Here is a 25,388-nt window from a genome sequence, read left to right on the forward strand (position 1 = left end):
TATTCAAAAGGCCAAAAAAGAGCATCTACTCCTATCCCAGCAGCACTGAATGCTTTCGTAACATTTTAGCATTTTAGCACTAGAAACCTTTAAAACTTTCACAGAACTTTAGCTCTAAGCAGAAGCATACTTGTCTGTTGTGCACCTGAACAGTGCATGGGACAGGTGAACTCCAGGCTTCAATACCCATGCAGAACGCGTACCTGAAAATCACAGAACCACAGAATGGTTTGGGATGGAAGGAACCTCAAAGATGATCTAGTTGCAAGCCCCCTGCCATGGCAGGGACACCTCCCACCAGACCAGGTTGCTCAAGGCTCCATCCAGCCTGGCCTTGAACACTGACAGGGATGGAGCATCTACAACTTACTTAGGGAACCTATTCCAGTGTCTCACCACCCTCAGGGTGAAGAACTTCTTCCTTGTATCTAGTCTAAACCTGCCCTCTCCCAGCTTCCCACCATTCCCCCTCATCCTGTCACTGCAGGCCCTTGTAAAAAGTCCCTCCCCAGCCTTCTTGTAGGCCCCCTTTGGGTACTGGAAGGCTGCTCTAAGGTCTCCCTGGAGCCTTCTCTTTTCCAGGCTGAACAAGCCCAACTGTCTCAGCCTGTCCTCGTAGGAAAGGTGTTCCAACCCTCTGACCATCTTGGTAGCCCTCCTCTGGACTCGCTCCAACAGCTCCGTGTCTTTCTTGTGTTGGGGGCTCCAGAGCTGGAGGCAGTACTCCAGGTGGGGTCTCACGAGGGCAGAGTAGAGGGGCAGAATCACCTCCCTCGACCTGCTGGCCACACATCTTTTGATCCTCAAAAAAATCCCCAATTTGTTTTCAGACTCACACATAGGTCAAGCTCTACAGTCACTAAGTCTGAATCGTAACTGCGGGTAAGCTCATAGCAAACCTTGTATTAAATATGCGCTGGCTCCAGTGTAAAACACAGACCAGAACTGTAGCTAGTCTAGTGCTCAAGGCGTCTCTCCCCCACTCACACCAGGAGATTTCCTTTCCCCCCTTCCCATTCCCTTCCTCCCAGCTGTGCAATGCCGTTTCTCACCAGTGTTGCCGGTGACTCACAGATCGTCCTACTGCAGTTTCCACTGCATGAAACCAGGAGCTCACCATGATGGGCTTCGCCATGGCTAAAGCCTGCGCCTCTGCACACCCCGTCCCAGGACCCCTCTGCATCCAACAGCAGATGCCTGCTTCCCTTTGTGGTAACGCGCTGCATTGTTTCTGCTCTGTCTCTTCTGCTTATCCTTGCTACTACATGCAAACACCTGGAACGAATGTCAGCAGATGTGGCAGTCTAAGCTGCTACACATCGAGCTGTATAACTGTGTGCAAAGACTGCACTGCTAAGGGTATTTATAGCAGTGCTGAAACCTGTAATGCTATGTAATTGTTTCAGAGCAGTACTGTAAAGTATTCATTTGGCACTGTTGCATTGCTATTTGTAGCGAGGCACCATTTTCCTTGTGTTTAATTTGCTGAAAATAAGGTACTTGTAGGTTAGAGGGAAGATTTACAAAGTCATTTTTTAAAGAGCATTTGTTGATTTTCTACTCATTTGATCACATTTATAATAATTCAATAACCTCCTCCCCCAAGGATAATAAGTAGTCTGAACAATTTCACATGTTCTTGATGGAAGTGGCCCTCTTACAAACTATCAAGACAGGAAAACACTCTAAAATACGAAGTATCACATGCTGTAAGAGTAATACCCAAAAGCTAGACCCAGTACAGCATAGCTGGCTGGCTTTAAGTACTGCTGGCACTGTTCTACTCCACAGCCCAGGCAATAAAGAAAACTGCATGACAGGTATATATGTACGTAGGCCAGCCTGGATGTGTGCATTTCAAAGGAAGATGACATAAATAGATATCGCTTGGAAAGAAATCTTCCATATCTTGAACTTTAAACATCACACTCTGATTAAGTAAATATTTATGAAGATAGGTCATAGTTTGAAGGTGAGAAGCTGCACAGAATTGAAGTAATAACAATATGAGCTCTTGGCCATCACAGAGCACTCTCTGCTAAACAGAGGTAGCTTCAGCTGGAATGTTTGGTTTATCCATCTTATTTCTAGTAAGCGTGGCCCATTCCTTAATTTGTACAAGAAATAGTTCTAGTAAATATGGCCAGACAGAGGAATCACTGAATGTAGGTCATGGTTCTAAACCAAAACAAGAACAATAAATAAACAGAATGGGAGTGCAGAGCCAGACCTTAATCCCACCTGGCTCATGCGGGAAACTTCACTGGATTAACAGTGGCCCTCTCCTACAAATATTCATAAATTTGTTTATAAAATTGAGCCAATATATACAACAGCCATTAGCCTGAACACTTTGCATGGATGATTCAACTCGTTCACAAACACTCTTCAGCTGCATTCTCTTTGTCAGCTGTACATTCTAGCATAGGTTCACATGATGTGAAGAGGCTGATTTTTTTAACTCAAATAGGAAACAGAGGAACTGTCACTGCATCTGGGATTGGTTCTGCCAATCTATCTGTCAAGATTACGGGACGTGCTTAGGACAGCAGGTTGTGTTGGGAATATGCCGAAGATTGGCCCTGCATTTTTCCTGGCTAGAGATTTAAGAGACTTAATAAACTTTACTCACTGTATCACAAATGAAAACAGGGGCTGGGGCAAAAGCGAGGAGGGGTCACCCTACAGGGAACCTCTGTAAGTATTTCAGTTAGTCCCAGAAGAGTCATTTATTGCCTTGCTCCTCTTTGAATTTACGGTCCAAAGTCAGCCTTGTTAAAAAAATAAAAATGGATAGTGGCAGCAGTCTGTGCCAGTCTGTGTTATCTCTGGGACCAAAATTCCGCTTTCCCCAGTCACAAGCAAGTCTACAGAGCAGTTCTCCATTTCAAAGACCTTCAGCATGTAGCGTACGAAGAGCAATTCATATGCCATCCATCACAAATCTAATAAACCTCAGAGCTAACAGAAAATAAATTTTCTTTTCAAATTTCACTTTAATTAACTAGTCATACTTTGGTTTGCCTTAAGATTTTAATTGTTTGATTAAAAAAGAGCTAGAAGAAATTAAATCAAAGATCATGCAGCATACAAAGTAAGGAAGACATTTTCAGGCTGGATTTCAGAGATTTAACTGTAAAACTAATGCTACAGGAGATACTGAGCACAGCTGTAATACCTTATCCCTAAAGGCTGAAAGAGCCAGAGAGAGTCTGAGTTGGAAGGTGAGAAAGTCAGCGTCAGATATCATGGTAGCAGTGACGATGCCTCAGGGCTGAATTTGGCTTTGAAGTGGAACGTGGCAGAGAAGAAAAGGTGATGGCCTAAATGCCTTCAGCTTTCACTAAGGTCACTAGCAGCAGGAAGTGGCTGAGCATAAAATAATGAAGACCAGCTTTCAGGAGGTTTTTAGCTCCAGCTGAATCAGGGCAAATTAGCAGCTGAGGTAAAGGGAACTGGCCTAAGGCAAGCACAAGCCCAAGGCCAAGTCATGCAGAACTGACCCACCATGCTGAGCGGGCTGTGTAGTTAGACACATCATCTTAATCTCTGTTTAACCAGTTCAAACGGTTTGAAACAGTTGCTGTAATTTTGAAGGAGTGTTGCTTCCCAGCAGAAGGCTGTACCACTACAAGATTAGGTCATAGATGGCAGAGCTCTATTTTTATATAAAAATCTCACTGAACACCAAATGTAAATGTGTGTTTAAGTCCAAAATGGTCTCAAGAAAAACGCAGTGAAACAGAGAAAAATTCTATTTCCCACTTCTGACTTTTTACTGAATCATTTTGCACTTTTTGCATCCATTTTCAAGAAATCAGAAATATTCTATGGCCTGTTTCTGGAATTGAGCCTCACCTGCTGGATCATGGAATAATATTAATGCCATTTATGCATTGGTAATGGCTGTTTATACAGCATTTTCTGCAAAATTGGCAATAGGTGCCGTAAGCTGACTCAAAAGCATTTTACTATGATAAAAAGGTATACTGCTGACCACTGGAGAAATGAAGGGTAGGTGCACTAACGTATTCCTTTTGTGGTGAAAGGGAAGTCAGGTGAGGAAGAGGCATCAGGAGTTCAAATCCCTTTCACCTCGCAAATCCCGTACACTGCTTTTTACTTCATCTTTATGTTGCCTAAAAACCTGTTTCACATTGCCAACTCTCCCGTTGCTTTTTATTCCTATGCAAAAAGCCCAAACATTCCTTAATTCCATCCAAATTGGCATTTTAATTACTTGCCTTTTGGCAGGTGCAATGTAGGTGATGCCTTAGGCTTTAGGGGTGATGAATGTGCCCCCATTATGGGGCAGCCTGACTGTGCGCTCTCTACTACATTCTTCAAGATCCAGACTCTCTGCAGCAACAGTCCCCACCTGTGGCAAGCAGATGCAGTTCTCCTTTCAGTGTCCTTGCAGAAGCATCAGGCTGGCTTTTTTAAGTAACTGATTTTCATCCTCACCGCTGAGATAGCAAAATGAAATTTTGCCTGCACCACTAAGAAGCCTTGAGCCACCTTTAACACAAAAGTTTAGCATTAAGCTTGGTGCACGAGAAAAGGATAATGGCAATAGTCCCCCATGTTGACTTAGTGTTATAAAGAATGCGAGGTCACTGTGGTGCTTTCAGATGGGCTCCAGGTGGATGAAGCTGGACCACACACTGCTCTGGCCTCTCCGGGAGGTTGGCCATGCAGGCTGGTGTGCACCAGCAAGAGGGCCAGGAATGGAGAAGTCCAGCCCCTTCACTACTCTCCATAAGTTTCGAGGAGCTCAGATTCATCTTGTCACTATGGCTGCCTAAAGTACAGCCATAGCATCAATCTTTTGTCTACTGGCCATTTTATGAGCGCTTAACTCATCCTCCAGCCCGTTCTCTCAGTCCTAATCCTATCAGAATTCAGGCTTTTTCACTTTATACAGTTTAGTGAGCTCAATGCATGACACTAAAACGGAAGAAGAAGAAAACCCCAAGCTGCATGAAGCAAAAATTAAACATAATAAGCTTTTAAATGATGTGGGGAAAAAATGCCATTAGGTATTAGTAATGTGACATTGTGGATCAGAAGATGTTGAAAATGTTTAGTGAGTAAGTGCTGAAACAATGAGATAAGAGCTAACGAAGCGATTAACCTGCTGGTTTCGTTAGGATGACATTCAAGGAAACAGAAGTGAAAATCTATATAGGGAGTGCCTTACGTGTCTCTCACTGTCTGCCAGCCCATTTTTAACTGCAGTCTACAATTATTAACTTCAGTCTTGCTATGAAGTACCAACTGGGAACTTAGCATTATTGCTAGGACAAGGGATGTCTTAAAATGTGTTTACAAACTTTTTTATTACGGTTCATAGTAATTGAAGCCCAGTTCAAAGAGGCATTACTTTTTCTACAATTCAGGTGAGATTCAACCATGTAAAAATAAAGAATATGGATTTGAAGTGCAAGAACTTCAGCCAATAGATTTTCATCAGGACATAACTTTATGCAAGTCTTCTGGGAAGTATGTGTTTCTTGCTGGGTGCTGCACATCACTGTCTGCATGCCAGTCTATAGGCACGCAGGCTTATTTTACTTCTTTTCCCCCTTGCTTTTTGCTGCATAGCTTTTCTAGTGTGGGTACTAGATGTGCTGACATCCCTTTGAAAGTCAGCAGATAATGTTCCTTACAAAGTTTGTAATGTTCAGGCTAATGTCCTTCACAAAGCATTGTCAAATTTCCATATCTTCTTTGATATATTCTGTTGAACACAGGGTAAGGGAATGATAATGTGAGAATCTGACACCGTGTTGCCAAAGGTGATCAGTCTGGTGGACTGTTTGAATTGAAGAGACAGACAAAACCAGTGATGGGAATGGAAGGATAGAGATAGCAATTCCCTTCGAAAGTTTCCAGAAATTGTTCTCTCTACCTTCAAAAATGAATGAAGGGCCATTCAGGTTTTCCTCATATCAGCTACTTCCCCTTCATTTAACTCTACTGCCATAAACCAATGTGATAAGCAGCCCAGCAGCAATTTGCCATCTGCCCTCACAGATCATGACTACAGTTATGAATCAAGCAGACTGAAGTAGCCTCCCACTGCACAAATAAAACCTAACTCTTCATTAGCGGCGCTACTTGGCCAGTACTATCTGAACAGCCAGTAATCTAAAGTAGCTGGTGGTGAAAATCCCACACTAACCCAAACAACGTGATGTCGTTTCTGGTCATTCTCTGACTGATTGTCCCAGCATCTCAGAATATATTGTGAAGTCCTTTTCCTTGGCTCTTTCATAGTAGAAGGGGTTTGTAATAGGAGCTGCCTTGCTTTTGCGTTCAGCTCTTTTTCTGTAAGTAAGTGTTTACAAAATATTGCAAAGTGACAAAAACTGGTGAAGTTCTATTAGGCACTTCAAGCCTACCCATCATTTTATGGGGGAGTATTGCTCAACTGTAATGAAAAACAGTGTTAATGCAGTTTGCTGGAAAGCTTTTAAACCTGTCCAAAAAACTCCCCTAGCCAGGAGAAACCCTGCAGGATGTCTCCTGGCCCCACCTTCTACCAGCTTCACTTGGGACCACAGAGAGGGATAAACCCTTAAAATCAGAATCTTTCCTCTAGTGATGGGTAAGTCAATCCAATAATGATTAAAATGTTGGAAGCCATTTGCTCCAAACAACACTAAAAAACCCACCAGTGTAAACCAAGTCTCAGCATGCAGTAAAGTTTTTACAGTTGAGGAGCAATGGTGGGATTTATGATTCAAACACTGATGGAACCTTAAATATAGTGATCCAAGTGGGAGTTATTTTGTTCAAATATACTCTTTCAGGCTCTAAATGTTTAAAATAACAGAAAGAAACACCAGGAAAACAGGGTGGGCCATCTTCATTTAGGGCTTGTCTTCTTTGGACAAGTTACTTTTGAGTCAATGCTCTCAGGATACCCTCTTGGAGCTAGGTTGGAGTGAAAGATCACACTTCAGAATAACTCTTGGCTTTCAGAATACCCTGCAGAGTCTCATGCAAGCAAACCTACAGTGCCTCTGCCACGTACCCAGGTGCCTGGCAGTGGAAGGCAGCCGAGTCTTCTGCCAGCAGCACAGCTGGCTTCAAAGTCTGCTGTGCCCCTCAGCTCCGCTAGTCTGACTGCTCAGTGGTGGCTCTCCAGCCTGCCTCTGTGATGTGTGCTGGCTGATAGCAGAGCTCTTTTCTGGTTCTTCTGAAACTGTTCATCTGACTATGCTGTTGGCTCAGGGCTTCAACATAAATCCCTACGGCGTATCAATAGCTTAACCATCAGCAGTACTCCAGCTTCAGTGCAATCTTTTCCTGCTACTGAAAAGGGAATTTTTGAAACATCACTGATTTAAGGCTGGGGCCATTCATGTGGAGAAGGAGATCACACTGGGAATAAAATGTGAGTTTAACTCAGAATTTAACCATGCAAGAGCATATGCCATTCAGCTGATAGTCCTGAAATAAGCTTCCCACAACATAATGGATTCTGCATTGCTCTGCGCCTTTGACTAGCCAGTTCCGCCTGTGCCAAGCAATACAATGGCTGTCTGCCCCGCAGAGAAACCACACGGCAGGGGTGCTTTTGGCTTTGCTCAGGTGCAACAGATGGGACATTGCATTATAGGAACTTGTCACGTTCATCTGGGACAGCACACAGAGTTCTGAGAAAACGCTATCAAAGATTTAGTGGTAAGTTATCATTGGTGGTATTTACATATGACCTAAAAATGGCTATGAAGAATAGAAACATGTATAGGTTTTACATGTCCTTAGTTTGCAACACTTGCCTATAGACTTTAGTTCATGGTGATATGAATGATCTCTTAAGGATTGTTTCTTTATTGATGAATTAAAGATCCCATGCAAACTAGTTTTGTTGTGCTGTAACACTATAAGCAGGTTGTTGAGAGAGGCACCAAATTAATTTGCATGGCTAGAGAATAACAGCTACTATTGCAAATGAATTACTGCTTTGCTTGGTTGACATCTTCAGTAATGCCTTCAGCAATGCCTTCAGCAATGCCTTCAGCAATGCCTTCAGCAATGCCTTCAGCAATGCCTTCAGCAATGCCTTCAGCATGCCAGTTTAATGCAACTAAATAATGTATTCCTGAAATCAAAGGGTTAAAGAGAGCTGTTGCCCCAGGATGCCATTTCAATGAGTTGTTCACTTGAGATACTTTTGAAAAAGTAAGGTTCATGGAGTTGATGAGGCAGAAAATAGGAAAAGTGCTGAATCACTAGCTGTGGTCTGTGCTTCTTTATATATTTTATTTTACTTTTCATTTTAAAGGAAGGGAGGAACGTGCATTGGAGGGCAGGCTTTATTCATGCACAATGCTGATCTTTACTTAAAATCTTTTTATTTGCCTGATGTTGTACATATAGTTGTGACTACACACAAACGGGTAACCCTGACATACATTTGCTGATGCTGCTCCTCAAAAGGCTTCACTTGCTTTAAAAATGCCACTGTCCCTTGCACTGTATTTGATTTTACGTTCTGTGTAACTTTTTACTATTGTGCTGCTCTAGATTGGCTTCAATTAAAGGTCTCTCAGCACTTTTGTTCAGTTAGAAGTCCACCAAACAACAGCAAAAAAGTAGAGTATTGACCGTTAGTAGAGAGTATTATCAAAAAAAAGAAAGCTTTTTTTTTTTTTGGTATGAAATGTGATTAAACCTTTTCTTTGGCCATTTTGGAACAAAATTTAAGTTCAAGAGTGACAGATTTAAGTTCAGAGGCCTAGACGTACGAGCAACTCTGACAGTTGCTGCCACACAGGTGACTGAAACTTGCTATGACACTTCCTTAGGCTAAGTGAAGCTTTGACTGGTGTTGGGACAGGGATTGTGCGTTCAGTTCGGTGAATGTGTAACACTGACAGTATATAGAGTATATTCCATTAGCTTCACACAACCCAGGTGGATACTGATACAGTACCTCCGCAGAAATAAGGTCACCAGTGTCTTCCTGAGTCTGAGAAGTGAAGAATTAAACTCTTTAATGAACTGCAGTGTTAAGATGCCTATAGTGTTCCCCGAGCTTACATCGAAAAACCCCCATACTGTGTTTTTACCTGTATGGTACTAAGCTGTGTTTGTTTTTTTCTTCTTCCTCTCCCTCTCCTTCCTCCCAGGATGAAAAGAATCAAGTATTAACAACAAACATTTGGCTACAAATGGTAAGTTTTAAAACAAACATTTTCCCCGTTTGTCCTTTGAGTTTAATCTGGTGAGGGGTTTGAATTTTAGGAAGCTTTCAAGCTTTTGTTCTGTATCTTGCTACATAGTGGACAAAGCTAAACTGCATGGAAACCTGTTAGGTCTTCATGTTTCACGTATTTCTGAAAACTTTTAAGAATTTGAGTCATTACATCTAGATAAATTCCTAACTCACTGTAGTTGATTTAGTCGCGCTGAACTCTTGATCATCACAAGATAATGGTGTCCTAAGAGTCCCAGGTGGAGTAACGGTAAGTCCAAGTGCCTTGGCACTCATTTCAACAAATCCATTATGTCCTGGTAGATCATTTGTGAAAGAGAACGATACACACAAGAAATGCATTTCATCTGTAATAGCTGTTCTGCTCAGCACTCTGAAAATCATCAGATGGTTCTTCTAATACAGGAGAAAAATGTTCCAAGGAGGTTCAGTGTCTCCGGAGAGCTGCTGCCACTGTCCTAACTGAACGTCTCTGCCACCCTACTTGCTTTGCTATCTCCTCAAGAAACTGCAGGAGGACTTTAAATTGGCCATGCTGTTCAAAATGTTGTTTAAAGACAGGTTGTCAGCAGCAGCTAACTGTGAACATGAGAGGTTTTTTATGTTACTTCTCTAAATTCTGTGTCTCAGTTAGGTGACTAAAATGGGTGTTGGAACATCAGTTCAGTTTCCTAACGCTGAGCTAGGAACAGTGTAATTTTTCCTGGTTTCCCACTTTGTTTTGCCCACATAGGGTGTTCATTTTTCAAACAGTAGCTTTATTTTACCTGTTGTTGAAATGTTCAGTTGCTATAGTCGTCACAGAATTTCACCTCCTCTCTTATTACTTAACCATAACTTCTGCCGCCACTAGATACCACAGCAGACAACTTTGCCCCCATTAACTCATGGCTGGCATTGCTGGGCAGGAGTAAGTGTCACTCACTTTTTAATAGATGGAACAGATAATAGAGTATTCAAGACCTTTGTAAGAGTATTTTGAATTGCTTTTCCCTAAAAGGTTAACTAGCGGGAGAGTTGCTCCTGAGCAAAGGAGCCTACACAGATTTATTCTGACTTGGTTATTTTTTTGCATTAGTTTAAATTAAGACTTAGAATTAACAAGATGCTTCTTACCATGCTGACTACTGTGGGCTCCTAATGCTTCCAGAAAACATTTCTACCATAAATGTGTGCTTTACAAAGGCAGGTGCTATGGGGAGCTTTCTCCATGCTGTAGCAGCTAGGATGAGAATTTGCTGTTGGTTGAATTCCCATCTGTATTACAGAAGCTGAACTGTTTGGGTTAAGTAAAGAGTTTTATTATTCAAAATAATCATGCTGCTTCTGCAGAAACTTTACACCTTTCAGTTTCTTTAACCAGCTCATTCAGTTTAAATGTATTCTTTTTTTCTTTTATTGTACATTTTCTTATGGAGCACCTCTGTTGCACTGTGGTAGGCCTTAGGAAATCAACGAAAGACTATTTTGATGACCTACAAAGGATAGCATGGCTATTCTATTTATTCACAAAGAAAAGTTGACATGGAGGAAGTATTCAGCTCTTGTTATTTTACACGTTTGCTGCACAGTAAGATCAAAACTCTCAAATATAATATGTTTTTGTCTTTGAGCAACAATGACAACAGTTGCTATGATTTCTAACCATGCAAACAGATGATGATTCATACTCAAGAAGCTATCACTTATTTTCCTTCACTTTTATCCCACAGCATCCTTATCCTTTTTGAAATTGTTTTTTTTTTGCCCCCTAAGGAAATTCCTAATTCTTTCCTATATTCTGTATTTCTTTTGATTTATTCACCTTAGCACATTCTGTATGTGGAGCATGTTAAGACTGCAATGAGCAGATCACTTGATTACTACAAAAAACGTAGCCACTCTTCATGGCCTGTGTACGCATTAAAAAAAAAAAAAAGAGATGTGTTAACATACTGTCTATTAATGGTATACTAGACAGATTCAAAACATGCTGAAGGCAAACATATATAATCCTGTTATGCTAAATGGTCTGCAGTAAGTTTTCCCCTGAATTTCCCTCTCCACTCTTTCTTGAAATATATGTGGGTATAATCAGTGATGTTATCTTAAATATATTTTATGTAATCATCACTGAAACACTTAAATATAAAAACTAACCTGGGAGAAAGGGGAATATAAATCTAGTATTTATACGTGCAGACTTGTTGATCCTAACCACTATCTCCATGGCCATACTGTTCAGTATCAAAATCCTAAACTTGATCTGAGTCACAGCAGGAGCCTTGCCCAGTCGCACAGATCAATGCCAGCCCAAGCACCCTGAGCTGTTTGCTGTTTTAATCTGCATCAAACGTACTTCAGCTACGGTGGCGATGATAGCTCTGCAGTTAAAACAAGATGAGGCAGCTCGTGCCCAGCTGGATGGTAAGCACTTTGTACACATGGCTGAACAGAGCAGCCGTGCAATCTGCTTAACATTGTCCCTGACAGGGACTTGAACAGTAAGTTTCCTACTGCTCTTTGGACTGTCTGTGCTACAGCGTATCGGCCTCAACAACTCCCAGAAGAAGTTAGAATAAGAAATTATTGGATATATTGATATAAATTATTGTAATGCAGTTCAGATGGAAATGAACAGGAGAGCCTGCTGCACACAACCAACCCAACGGGCAGCAGCCTGCAGGCCCCCGCCCTGCAGCCGCTGCTCAGACAGGGACCTGTTCTGTCAGCTCCTGAGAAAGAGTCGCCAAAAGCCAACAGCAGCCCACAGGTTTAAATGCCTCAAAACCACACAGCACGTTTGTTTACGTTGCTGGACTTTATAAAAAATAGAGGTATCATGGGGATCTCAGTATTTTACATTCCAAAAATACACTGGCATTTGTCTATTGTGACGTTCTTGTAAAACAATTTACTAGAAAACTGGATGTAAAATTTCCCAAAAAAAAGCACGAGAAGCAGTTGATCAGCTTATAGAAGCTGTGTATAGATGAATGTGAGCAATACAGAGTTTAATTAGAGAACTGTGAATGAAGCAGGCACTGAAAAGAAAAAACTATGAGCAGAGCCAATCAGATATTCTGTTTTAATATTTCTGTAAAAACTGTTCTCTGTAAAGCAAAAGGAAAAAGCAATGGACAACCCCGATCATTCATCCAGGTGACAAGGCCCTACAAATTCACAGTCAAAAATGAATGAGATAAACATGGAAGCACAGGCCAAGAAATTGTATAGTAAAAGCTTTACAAACGATGTGTGATGCATGCTATTAGATGTGTTGCTTGCATCAAAACCATCACTTACAAACACGTGCCAGAGGTACAAGAACGAAGTGAATACCTAGGCTAACTGGGGACCTGTTTGGTGTCTCAGACTGAAACTTGCCTGTGACAGTGATGCAAGGAATTACATAGAGCAGCTTGGTGTGAATACCCCATGAGAACAATCAATAACATGATCTCCACAATACCCACGGGAAATTTTTTCTGACCTTCATGTCTGTCAAAGATAATCTGGACAAGGGCCACTAGACTGCTGAAGGGCTAAGTATTGCACATTTACACACCCATTTCAAAATTTACGTTTAAAATGTAGCATTTGGCATTGCAACAGCACTATAAATCTGGACAGTTTCACTGTAAGTTTTGTGATGCCTACAGCTATGGGAAGTTAATGTAAATAACACAATATGGAGACAGAGAGAGGCACAATATAATGAACGTAGAAATTGTAAGAAAAAAATTAATTTTGTGAAACAAAATGAACTTTACTTCTTATTTATACCTTTTGTGTACAACAGTAACCACCCTTGTATCCTGACATGTCATCTGCTTAGTAAGGGGTGAAGTGCAGCCTCAGTTTCAGGAGAAGACCATAGCTCATGCTCGTATTTCTCAGGAGAACAGGAGGTAACCAGCTTGCGAGAGCTGCCACAGCGCTCAGCTGCCTGCAGTTTGGGGCAGTGCTTTGTTCATGACTGTGCACGACCCTGGGTTGCAGTGACAGTATCCGGGATCTGGCACCGCTAAGCAGAGACCAAACCCCCGTTGCTCTGACTGTGACAGACTCCCTGTCTACGCTGGCAGTCAAGGACGGGTGGGAAGGAGCATGGACAGCCCGCAGGGCAGCTAAGGGCCAGCCGAGAAGGAGGCTTGTGGGACAGTGCAGTGCTGCCGAGCACCTGCCTCCGAGGTTGCCTAACTTAAGGCCACGGGAGCTGCTAAGACCTTCCACGCTAGTACTGACCGTTCTGCCCTTTCAGCTGTTCACCCTCTCAGCAGCGGCTGTTGGCTGCTCTACCTCATGTCTGTAATCAAGTTGTTACAACCTGGGCATTTCCAACAATAGACAACAAAGTTGTCTATCTTTAGTAATAGACCACAAAGTTGTCTATCGAGATAAACATAATCGAAGTTAATGTATGAATTGTGAAAGAAAATATTTTCTTTCCCAAATTGGCACCTGAGACAGTATGAACAATAAAACACAAGCACCCCCAATCTGCTTTTATAGGCTGTTACAGCCACTGCAGCATGAATTGAAAACGAGGTTTTTATGCTTTCCATCGAGCTCCAGGTGGCCTAATTCACCCTTTCCAAACATTTCACTGCCTGAAGCTAGACAGTACGTTTTTAACAAGAGAACACCTATTGTTTCACGCTATCCAGTCCCTAGAGAAGGACAGTAAACCAGTGGGTGAGATGACCTAACTTACTTTTTGTGTATGTCTTAGTACTGGACGGATCATTATCTACAGTGGAACGTGTCCGAATACCCGGGAGTGAAGAATGTCCGTTTTCCTGATGGACTGATTTGGAAGCCAGATATTCTTCTCTATAACAGGTAAACACTTTTTTTGTGTGTGGGGAGGGAGAGAAGATCATAGAATTATAGAATCACAGCATAGCCCAGGTTGGAAGTGATCTCAGAAGATAAACTGGTCCAGCCTTTCATGGGAAAGGGAGCCTAGATGAGGTTACCTAGTACCCTGTCCAATCACAAAGATAAGGCAAGGCAAAATGACATAATCATCTCATCAAAATGCCTAGGGTTTTGAATACTTTTCCAAAACTTTCCAGGTTTTTGGAATACTGGAAGATTACCAGTCTCCTGTTTACAAAAAAGAAGGTCGTATTTGCAAATACTTTGTAAACAGTGACATCCTCCCTGCCACCAATTCTAGTTGGGTTTTGTGAGATTAGAAAACTAAACGTTTCTGGCTATGTTTAATGGAACAGCCAGTGATAATTTCCTCTTAAATTATTTGTTTGGTCTAAATGTTTACTGGTGAATTCAAATCTATCTTTTGACTTCTTGTCTGGTTTTAGTTTGGGTTTCACTAGAGGCAGCATAGGTAAATGCCAGTAAGTGTGTTTGCATTTTCCCATGTCCAGTTTTGGTGTCACTCTTTCTTCCTGCTACAAAAATAGCTAGAGTATTTGCTGCTCTCCTCTTCAAACGACCTGTTCTGAGTTGGGCTTATTTCACAGACAGACAGATTGCCATCAATCCACTCCAGAACCTTTGGCTGACATTGAGAGATTCTTTGGCCGCACCATTAAATGGTAGCACCCACTGTGGAATTTATTTAGTTTAAAAAGATAAAGCACCGAGAGCTGTCTGCTCTTTAACAACTTGACTTTTTCTGCAGTTTTTGTGGGCCAGTGCGCTGTTCCCCAGGTACTGGGAAGACCTAAAGACCTTACATCTGCTTTGTACATGTTGCACTGGCCCTTTTGTGGTAGCCAGGGTACGTTGTTATTTTTTTTGCCCATGCAGATGACACGAACCTTTTGTCTTCCTGATGGCTTTTTTCCTCTTTTTCTCTGCCATATGTCTGCTAAGAAGACAACCCTGCTGTGTTTATTAACCCGGTTCTCCCTCCCCACTTCAGGAGCTGCTGTCTGTTGCAACAAGACCTAGAGAAGAGCTGTACCCAATGTGTCAGCTGCAGTTATGCTCCCTTTTGCCATTTGATGATCAACTTTATGATCAACGTCACTGTCACAGGTGTTGCTGAATTGTAATAAAGTGGTAACAGCACCCAGGGACAGCATTTGTCAGCCACCTAGGCTCTTCTCTCTAGGGCCTACAGTACTGCTTTGCTTACAGTATGCTGCAGTGCTTTTCTCAAAAGTATGATTAATACCAAATGATTTAAGGTGATCTCCACCAGTGATCACCATACTTACGGTAACTGCCTGTCAAGATTACTCCTTGTTTCTGGTTTAAGCATGGCAATTAGTGCTTCAGTTGTTCAGACACCAGCCTAAAAACTTTTCAAATGCTCTGTACACAAAGTGGAGCAGCATGCAACCCAGATAGGTATTTTTTCAACATTAATCTTGCTTAATGTATTTTTCAATGCAAATATGTTCTCTTGAGCATTTATTCCTAGCTACCTTGATTCCACAAATGACAGTATTCTTGGGAGAATCCAACAAATCACGCACTCATTTTCATTCTCCTGCTGAATAACACACTGTGTATGCCGTAAAATTGGTACTCCACGACAGCAGTTTAGAGACTTTCCGTATGTCTGAGGAATTATGCTTCAATATTTAAGGAAGTATATCTAAAATGAAATAGGCATTTTTTTTTAGAGATTAGTAATATTAATACAGACATGCTAACTGTAGCTGAAGCGCATTATAGAATGGGAAGGGTAACTTAATAACCCAAAATACTGAAATGCTGGTTTTCTGATAATACAGGTTTTTGAATCTTGGGATTGTTAACTATGGCATGGTCATGAAGTAGTTATTCTACAGTGTTTCTATTTCAAACACATATTTAATCCAAAATGTTATTCAGAGTTTAGTCAGAGAGCAAATTTATTTAAAACATATTCTGATTCCTGTATGAAAATGCATTGGGAATGTTACGACGATCTGTTATAGTGACATGGCATTTTGAGATAGATGCTTTCAATTTCTATACACTTCACCAGGGACATACATCTGCAGTTACAAAGAAATTAATGAACTATAAATTCACTTTCCATTACAACGAATGCATGTTTCACTATGTCAGAGTCCTTATGCATCTTGCTGCAGCCTAGTGCAGAGAAACTTGTGGCAGCTGTATTAAATTTTACAACTAGCCCAAGGTAAAGAGAGCGGGGCCAGTTCATCTGTAGTTTTTCTGAGGGAAGAAAATCTTGGCCTATGTACAAATTCCAGGAAAGACTGTGTTAGTGTCATGTACACCTCTCTTCCACTTTGTTAGTTTTACTAGACTTGTTACAGTGCTCATTTCTGGGGGTATTATTTTCCAAATGGCCACATAGCATTCAGTACTTCATGGAATAACAAAAATTCTGGTAGTTATGTCTCATTTTAACAGTTTCATTTTTCCAGTTTTATAAACCCGAGATCCTCCAGACAGGTCCCAGTGGGATTATGTCTGCTAGGTACAGCTTTGTCATCTCAATGTACTGCAGTCACTGTCTGCCTTCAAGCGGTTATACCCTGAAGAAGAAATGCAGCAGAAATGGTTTTCTGTCATTATATTTGAGTCCGAAGTCTCATCAAGCAAAGGCTTAGCTACTTGGTGCATTCCCAATTGAAGCACTGCTGTTCTTTTTTCAGAAAAAAGTAATTTCATATTTGAGTCTGAGTACCTCTTGATATTCTTTTATGAACGTGTCTTATGAAAGGCAAAATCACACGGCAACAAAACCTAGGTTCCTCGATAACTTGTGTTCTTTCAAAAATGTTATTTTTGCCAAATACCAGAAGCAGGAGCAAGGTCTTAGAAGCAACCCTCTGGTGCTTAACAGCCCTCTGCTCAAGGGGAAGAGAACGGAATCTAGCCTAGGAGGCTAAGAATTTTATTACTTAGTAATTACTTTCCACTTTACAAGTAATTTGTGTGGCATGGATATCTTTACATCCCAGATTTGACTACTGTTTTTGTTTGAGTTTCATCATGTAGCCCTTATTCATTTCCAGTCAAAGCAATGTCTATGTCTAATACAGAAACCTGCTGCAGGTCTTTAAGTGTGGTTTTCTAAGGAAATGAGAATTATGCACGTGTGTGCGTTAGCACCTGTGTGAATATACGTCTGCTTATCTTTCGTGCTGCCCCTTTCCCCAGCATCCTCTGAATCCATTTCTGCCCAGTTTAGCAGTGCAATCAGTAGAGATCTTAGCAGTACTGGTTTCTTACAGATGTCATGAAAACAGGCAACTGAGATGAGAAGGAAGAACACTTAGTGCTCCGACTGGAAGAGCAGCTGCAACACAAACTCAGAGAATCCAGCCACGAGCTGTGAAGCTGAAGGAGAGTGGCCTACATTAACTCAACTGCCTTAGAATTGAATTGCCTTTTCCCCTCAAGGGCTAGACTCCATTCATGCTACATACACAATATTTAGACTTTTCTGCTTGTCTTCAGAGTTCAAACTAAATAGTTGCAAAGATTTTCGACACTGAGCCTTCTACTCGCCACAGGAAAAAGCGCAACTCCAGATGGGCGAGAAATTCTTTGGATTTAGTTTTTTCTTGTCTGCACATTTCACAGACCAGTCCAGATCTTTTTTTAAAATGTAATTTCTTCAAATACAGCCTTATTTGTGACGTGTAGTTATAACATTCACCCATGCAAAGGGGTAGGTTGAGACACTGGAGTATCCATCTCCTCACTATTCATTAGCTGCTAAGGCAGACAACAAAACAGACTTCCCTGTGCAGTTACTTCAGAGGGTTTTAAGAAGTGCTTACTTTCCAAATGGAAATCAGTAGAGCCAAGGCACTGTAACGAATGTAGTGGGACAAGTGAGCAGCAAGAATGAGGTGGTTCACCTTCACTTACAGTTGTTCATCAGGAACAAATCCAATAGTATCAGGCCAGTTACTCTGAAGCTGCAGAAAACTGGTGACAGGAGAACAGCTGACAAGTTTTTGGGGAGAAATAATCCTTTTCTGAAGAACGCATTTGTCTCGGATATTCTCCAGCCAGTCAAACAGCATATAACCCATTTTGTTTCCTCCCTGTTCTAGTGCTGATGAAAGATTTGATGCTACATTTCACACTAATGTTTTAGTCAATTCTTCAGGACATTGCCAGTATCTGCCACCAGGTAGGCTGTTTTCATATCATAAATTTTGATAACTCAGACCACTTATGAATTTGACATCAGTTCTCTGATATTTTATTTATCTAGGTAGCATCATCTGATAGAATTAAGCCTAGATGCATTATGAATTACATGGTTAACACTTCTGTATGAAAACTACAAGATACCTTTTTTAATTGCAATTACGTAAATTCTTCTCTCATAATGTACTATTTCAGAAGTCTGGAAGTATAAAAGAAGATAAAAATTAAAAGCCCTTCATATAAAAAGATATTGTTTATCAAAGCCATGGTAATGCCTCTTAATAAAAATCTTTTTAATGAATTTAGCTATTTCTTCTATTAATATGTTAACTTTACAGCAAGATGCTTTGTAACATCTTGGATGGATCATCTATTTGAAATGATTCACCAGATGCTTCATCAACACAATTTTTAGTTTGAAAGTAGTCTGTGTTTGATATTTATTTGATAACAGAAATATATCACTGACTCTCTTGATCTATAGCAGTAGATGGCTGTTTCTGTTCCCAAACTCAATTAGCATAAGTATCAGAATTAACTCTTCCTAGAATCTGAAGTTTAGAAAGTACTGCAATAGAGCCAAGTGCTTTCCGGACAAACTAGCTTTTCCATCTAAGATCCCAGAGGATTTCAAGAGTGTGCCTGTTGTTCTTTTGATTTAAGCTGTTCATTTGGTGGGGATTTTTTTCAATTCAGGTCTGAAAGCTGCTAAGTGACAGGGCCTGACTCAACAAGTGAAAAATAAGCAGCTAGCTTTTCTGAATAAATCAAGATCATGTAAATCTAATAAGACAACAAATAATATTGCAGGATTTCTTATTTTATTCAGTAAAAGAAATAGGAGAAACAGATTGCATATTCTACTTCATTTCTGTCTGAAATCCAGTAGGTAGAAATCTGAGCTCTTCTCTAAATATTCTCCCACTATGTGCCAAAATGGAAGTGTAGTTCAAAAAATAGTTTGTAACATCAATATATTAATGGTGCAGTTATTTCTCTTTTCTATGACTGACTTTTGCTATTTATATGTCAAGACACAACTGAGATTAAATATGCTTTACAAGTCAAAAACAGAGGGTGCAATGTAAAACAAGGTCTGGTTACAAAATGTACACCAAATTATGTGGAGCAAGCATTTAAATTAAGTGTTCCTGTTTAAAATCCAATCTAGGCATATTTAAAAGCTCATGCTACATAGACGTGCGCTGGTTTCCATTTGATGTTCAGAAGTGTAACCTGAAGTTTGGATCGTGGACTTATGGAGGCTGGTCCTTGGACTTACAAATGCAAGAAGCAGATATATCTGGCTATATTTCAAATGGAGAGTGGGATTTAGTAGGTAAGTTCTAGATTTCTTATTTACACTGTGAACTTGCAGCCTTGTCTCCACTGCTAAATAGATGGAATAATGATTGGGAAATGAAGGCAGAAATTAAATTAATAAAATGACCTAGCTCGGGGCATTTGAAACTCAGAACAGATGCGAGATGAAAATCAACATTAAAAAGTAGGTGACAAAGTTGCCACTTGAATTCAATATCTTTTACCTGATTTTCTTTTACTATCTGATAAAAAATACTTAATTGGGAATTAAGCTTAAAGTAGTTTCACCTATAGTAAAACTTAGAAAGCTACATTTATCCTTTTTAAAAATAATCACTACATAATACACAGTTTCTTCACATTAATTTCTGGTTTTCTTCCTCTTCCCTCCTACACAGGAGTTCCTGGGAAAAGAACTGAGAGTTTTTATGAATGTTGTAAAGAACCCTACCCAGATGTAACATTCACAGTCACTATGAGACGTAGGACTCTCTATTATGGACTCAATCTTCTTATTCCCTGTGTACTGATATCGGCACTTGCTTTGTTAGTGTTTCTGCTTCCAGCAGACTCAGGAGAAAAGATCTCACTAGGTAAATCCTTACTATGATCCTGTAAATGTGAACAAACCTAAGTTCTTCCCTGTGAGGGTGGTGAGGCACTGGCAGGGGCTGCCCAGAGAGGCTGTGGCTGCCCCTCCCTGGCAGTGCTCAAGGCCAGGTTGGATGGGGCTGGGAGCCACCTGGTCTGGTGGGAGGTGTCCCTGCCCATGGCAGGGGGGGTGGAACTACATGATCTCTAAGGTCCCATTCCATGATTCTATGATTTTTAAAGTTCTTTAAACAGTCTCAGTAGGCAAGGAGAAATAGCTTGTGTGCCCTGTTCTGGCTTACGAGCTATTTTTACTGATTGATGCTGAAGCTGTGGGATGTTTAACCCTTGCTCTCAGCTTGGGGTACACTGAAGTTGTGAAATAGAGAAATTCCAGCCAACCAAGCAAAAGCATGACAATTCCTGACCACCTTCCTTAAGAAGAAGGTTTTAACTTTTTGATGTTTATTTGCTGAAGAAAAACCTCCACATTTACTGAGTAAAGCTTAAGTTTACAAATTTGAACACTTTAACAAGGAATTCTTCTTAATATTTCCTTTTAATAGTGAGTTGTATCAAGAGCCTAAGGAGCCTTCATCAGAAAGATTGATTCTAACTGCTCCTATTCTAATTTGTATAGCAAATTTTAACTAAAGTACTGGTTTGTGAAACAAACCTGATGACTTTCAGTACTTGATCCTTAAGATGGAGCTTAAATATATAATGAAACCTTTTGCCCCATACAAAACTGCAAATGCACTAACTGAACAGAGCTGTTAAAAGGTAGAAACAAAACTGACATTTCTCCAGAACGTCGTTTAATTGAGTAGCAGCCTCCCTAGTCAAGAAGTCCCATATTTTAAGATTAATTCTTTGTTCCTAATTCCTTTTCCACCTGACAATGACTGCTTATTGTTTAAGACTAGTGCTGAGAAAAGACTTAAGCCTTGTTTCAGAAAGATGGGAACTCACCCCTGAGCAACAGAAGTCAAACTCCAAGAATCAACAGTCAAGACTGCTTGGGCATATCCACAGGCAGAAACCAAGAGCAAATATCAAAAGACATCAAAGTCTGTCCAAGGCAGCAGATCTGTTTTTCAGGAATATTATGCATTACACCACCTGTAGCTTCCACGCCCATACTTGATGCCTAAATACCCAAAATCACACCATATTTCTAAAGCAAACAAGCAGCAAGAATTACTTTGATTTACCTCAGCTACTTAGTGAATGGTAGTAAGAGCTGAACAGTTACAAGGATCTAAATATACATACGTCCATGAGAGCATCGGTACTAGTCTGGCAGCACTGCTACCCTGAACTTGAGGTAGTACAAGAAAGGATAGGAGCACCATTAACGCGCTGGTGCGAGGGTAACGGTAGGAATGCATCTTTCAAAGAACACTCCAGATTAATTTTCTGCTTCTTACTGCCTTGTAATTACAAGCCACTGATCTAATTTTATACTTCACGTTTATCTTTCAGGTATAACAGTTTTACTGTCTCTCACTGTCTTCATGTTACTTGTGGCTGAAATTATGCCAGCAACATCTGATTCTGTGCCCTTAATTGGTAAGCTAACCACAGCTGTTACTCACTTTTATTTTTTGTCAAATGAGGTGCAGTGACTTTGCATGAAGGCCAGTGGTAAGGCCAGTTACCACCTGTACGATGCCCTACTGCAGTGGAGTTAGAAAAACGTTGCCAATTGATGAGAGGTTCTGATGTGTGCAATCCCCTATACAACTTCTTATTCAGAGTTTAGTCTGCTCTGAACAAAATAGAGAAGCTACGTGTGTTTTGGGAAATCATAGGTCAGTTTTCCATGGAAGAAGTTGTCGCAGTTTCAACACAGTTGGCCAGACATTAGGAACACAGAGCTAAACATGATTAAATCTTCCCTTTTTTGGAATTGCTCAAACAGAAAGAGATACTTTCCAAAAGAAGCACTAGCCAGTCTCTGCAATATTGGTGAAAGAAAATTAGAGGACAATTTTTTTCAAGGTTGCTTAGATAAAGGCAGGTGCTCAGTTCCACAAAAACAATTACTAAAGGCTGGCTAGGCTCTCAAAATAACGGCTGCTCCCTCTGCTTTGGAGAAATCGGTCACAAGTACCTAAAGTAGCATGTGTATCAGTACACTGGAAAAAGAACTTAACACTATGTCTGCGTGTATATGAACACCCCTTATAATAGCTACAAAGCAATATCAGCCAAAGTATATTGCTGTAATTGTCTGTTTATTTTGCAGCTCAGTATTTTGCCAGTACTATGATTATTGTTGGACTTTCTGTTGTTGTCACTGTTATTGTTCTACAATACCATCATCATGATCCAGATGGGGGGAAAATGCCTAAATGGGTAAGGTTTGATTTTTATTATCTATTGCATAAATGTCCAGATCAGGGATACGATAGAGTAGCTCGTGACCTATGTTTATTTCTTATTGTTAAAAACATATAAATTGTTCCTAAACATTTTGCTTTTAAAAGTAGTTTCACCAGAAATGAGATGTACAGATATGTTTCCTGTGGTTAGCTTCTTAAGAGTGTCTGTGTGTGCCAGACAGAATGAATATACCTCAACTTGCTTCTATATCCTGAATCTTCTTCACAGCAGCTAGAAGTGACTCAGGATTTTGCTAAAACCTAAATACATGAATGAAGGTGATTTTCAAGTAAGCTGCCGATGTCAGAAGTGAAACAGGTAGAAGGACAGAGTACGGTGCTGATGGAGATTACAAACGCATGAAATACACGACCCTCGGGGTGCAACTGTGCAGCTGCTACATATTTAGCTGCTGTGTACACAAACGTCAACAGCCTAAAAAGCACATGATAAAGGTGGCTGTTAAAGTGGAAGTGAAACTAGCTCTGAAAATCCTCATCATCACACCACTGTTCAAGAACATCTGTAAAGTGCAAAGAAAAATTGAAGTTTTTTCTAAGCGCATAAGACCTTCTTTATAATCTACGAGTGGTTGTTTTAGAGAGAGCATTACACTGGGATGTGATGACTACATATTGATGAGTGTCATCAGATAAGTGTCCACTTCACCCAGCTCATGGCAGCATCAGGCATTACTGAAGGTGGAAAGACCTTTTTTTTTTTCCCTCTCTAGAACAATCTGTTGTTATTATCCTTCCCAGCCAGAAAGAATGTGCATACAGCAGTGCCCTGAGAACAAGAGATAATGAGATATTCTCTGGCCTATTCTGCGGTAGTGACTTTAAAATAAATTTCAAGGAAGATAATAAAAGATATATATCTTTGGACTCATGTTTGATGACCTAAAGGGGACAAATGTTTAGTACTGAGCCAAACATCCTCAGAAAAGAGAGTACTTGAGGTTGAGGAGTGTGCTTTAGTGTTGAGAAGCTGAAGTACATTAAATGTTATTTGGATACAGGTGGATCAGGCCCTCAGTTAATGGAATATTATCCTTCTTGGAGAAGTTTGGCAGTGTAAATAGAGTAACAGGGCAAGATCTATCTCTGGTTGGAATGTTTGCCTGGATATAATATCTACTCTGAGTGGCAATCCAGAGTCAGAATAAATGGACCAAATCTGATATTAATTACAGTGTTAGAGTTGCATGTTATAGGAGACAATAGTATTTCATTAGTGGTCTGGAAAAGAAACACTGGAATGAGCTCTTAAAAGCTGATTGAAATAAATTACAGAAGCTTGCATCTGAACTGGAACAGTCTCTGGCTTGCCTGCACTTTCTGTAAGGCTGGATTAAGCAATGTGGAAAACAATAAAATGATACACTGATTAAATTTGCAAAGTATTTTTTTTTTAAATCAAAGTAAATTTTCCATCTTTTCTCCATGCTATATCCAGATCTGTTTTCTAAAATCTACAATCGACTGTCAGGAAAGCAACAAAGAACCAGAACATGGTAAAGCTTGGTGGTCCAGTTCAGTCCGGTATAGCATCATAGTTTTAGCAGCCCCTTCCAAACAGTAACGTCATGTGAATTTAATATCAGAGCACAAATATGAGTCAAAGAATTGTGATTTATTGACTATAATCTAAAGCAGCACTATTAAGACTATTAAAAAGTAACTCTTCTTCAGTGTTCATTTGTCTTTTTTAAATTAATGGTTTCTAGTAAAAGTGGAAAAGGCTGCCATATTTCCAGTGTAAGGAGAAATCAACATTACAGAGACTCCCATCAGAGGGTGACCAACTCCCACTAGTGATAATCAGCCTACAGCAATCAACAACACTGCTAGAATAAGAAAGCAGCCCCAGTGACTGGCAAATTAATCAGCTGGAAAACTGCAGCACCGTTTTCTAGAACTCCTGTGCACACTAAGCAGAGACCAGACAGTCACTCAGGCTGCAAAAATACCACAGTGCCCAAATAGTGCCACTGCTTCATACAGCGGCTGTGGGAAGAGATGCTTATTCTCAAAAACTTTCTTTCAGACAAGAATCATCCTTCTCAATTGGTGTGCTTGGTTTCTGAGGATGAAAAGACCAGGGGAAGATAAAGTGCGTCCTGCCTGTCAGCATAAACAGCGTCGATGTAGCCTATCAAGTGTGGAGATGAACACTGTGAGTGGACAGCAATCCAGTAATGGGAATATGCTATACATCGGGTTTAGGGGGCTGGAAGGGGTTCACTGCACGCCTACCACTGATTCAGGGGTGATCTGTGGGAGGATGACCTGCTCACCAACAGATGAAGAAAACCTGCTGCACAGTGGCCACCCCTCTGAAGGTGACCCGGATTTGGCTAAGATCTTGGAGGAGGTCAGGTACATTGCAAACCGATTCAGAGACCAGGATGAAGAGGAAGCCGTTTGCAATGAATGGAAGTTTGCAGCCTCTGTAGTGGATCGGCTCTGCTTGATGGCTTTTTCAGTCTTCACAATCATTTGTACAATTGGTATTCTAATGTCTGCACCAAACTTTGTAGAGGCTGTGTCTAAAGATTTTGCTTAACTGCCAACTATAATCTGATTCTCTGAAGTATGATATGTAGCAAATAAGAGTGTGTTTTTGTTTGATGGCTTGTTTTTAATGAGTATACTGCTCCTCATTGTCCGCTTTCTTTTGCCCCCCCCCTCTGGTCCTGAATTCCTTTTGGAAGAGTGGCACCACTTCAGAAGGGAAGCCAAGGATTTCTCCGGGGGCTGCCTGTGCACAG

The 25,388-nt window shown here is 40.6% G+C and overlaps 1 protein-coding gene across 2 annotated transcripts in view; it reads left to right on the top strand.

The window, feature by feature from the left end:
* CHRFAM7A (CHRNA7 (exons 5-10) and FAM7A (exons A-E) fusion) overlaps nt 1-25,183 on the top strand; it is a 39,824-nt gene extending 14,641 nt beyond the window's left edge. For both annotated transcript variants that reach the window (XM_086471643.1, XM_086471644.1), the window contains 8 exons: nt 9,144-9,188; nt 13,944-14,053; nt 18,214-18,293; nt 19,485-19,652; nt 20,035-20,229; nt 21,713-21,799; nt 22,479-22,588; nt 24,665-25,183. In XM_086471643.1, coding sequence (XP_086327769.1) covers nt 9,144-9,188; nt 13,944-14,053; nt 18,214-18,293; nt 19,485-19,652; nt 20,035-20,229; nt 21,713-21,799; nt 22,479-22,588; nt 24,665-25,183 — 1,314 coding nt within the window. The remainder of the gene's footprint in view (nt 1-9,143; nt 9,189-13,943; nt 14,054-18,213; nt 18,294-19,484; nt 19,653-20,034; nt 20,230-21,712; nt 21,800-22,478; nt 22,589-24,664) is intronic.
* The last annotated feature ends 205 nt before the right edge of the window (nt 25,184-25,388 follow it).

Source organism: Leptosomus discolor, chromosome 11 (assembly GCF_034619465.1).
Source record: "Leptosomus discolor isolate bLepDis1 chromosome 11, bLepDis1.hap2, whole genome shotgun sequence".
Classification (NCBI taxonomy): Eukaryota; Metazoa; Chordata; class Aves; order Leptosomiformes; family Leptosomidae; genus Leptosomus; species Leptosomus discolor.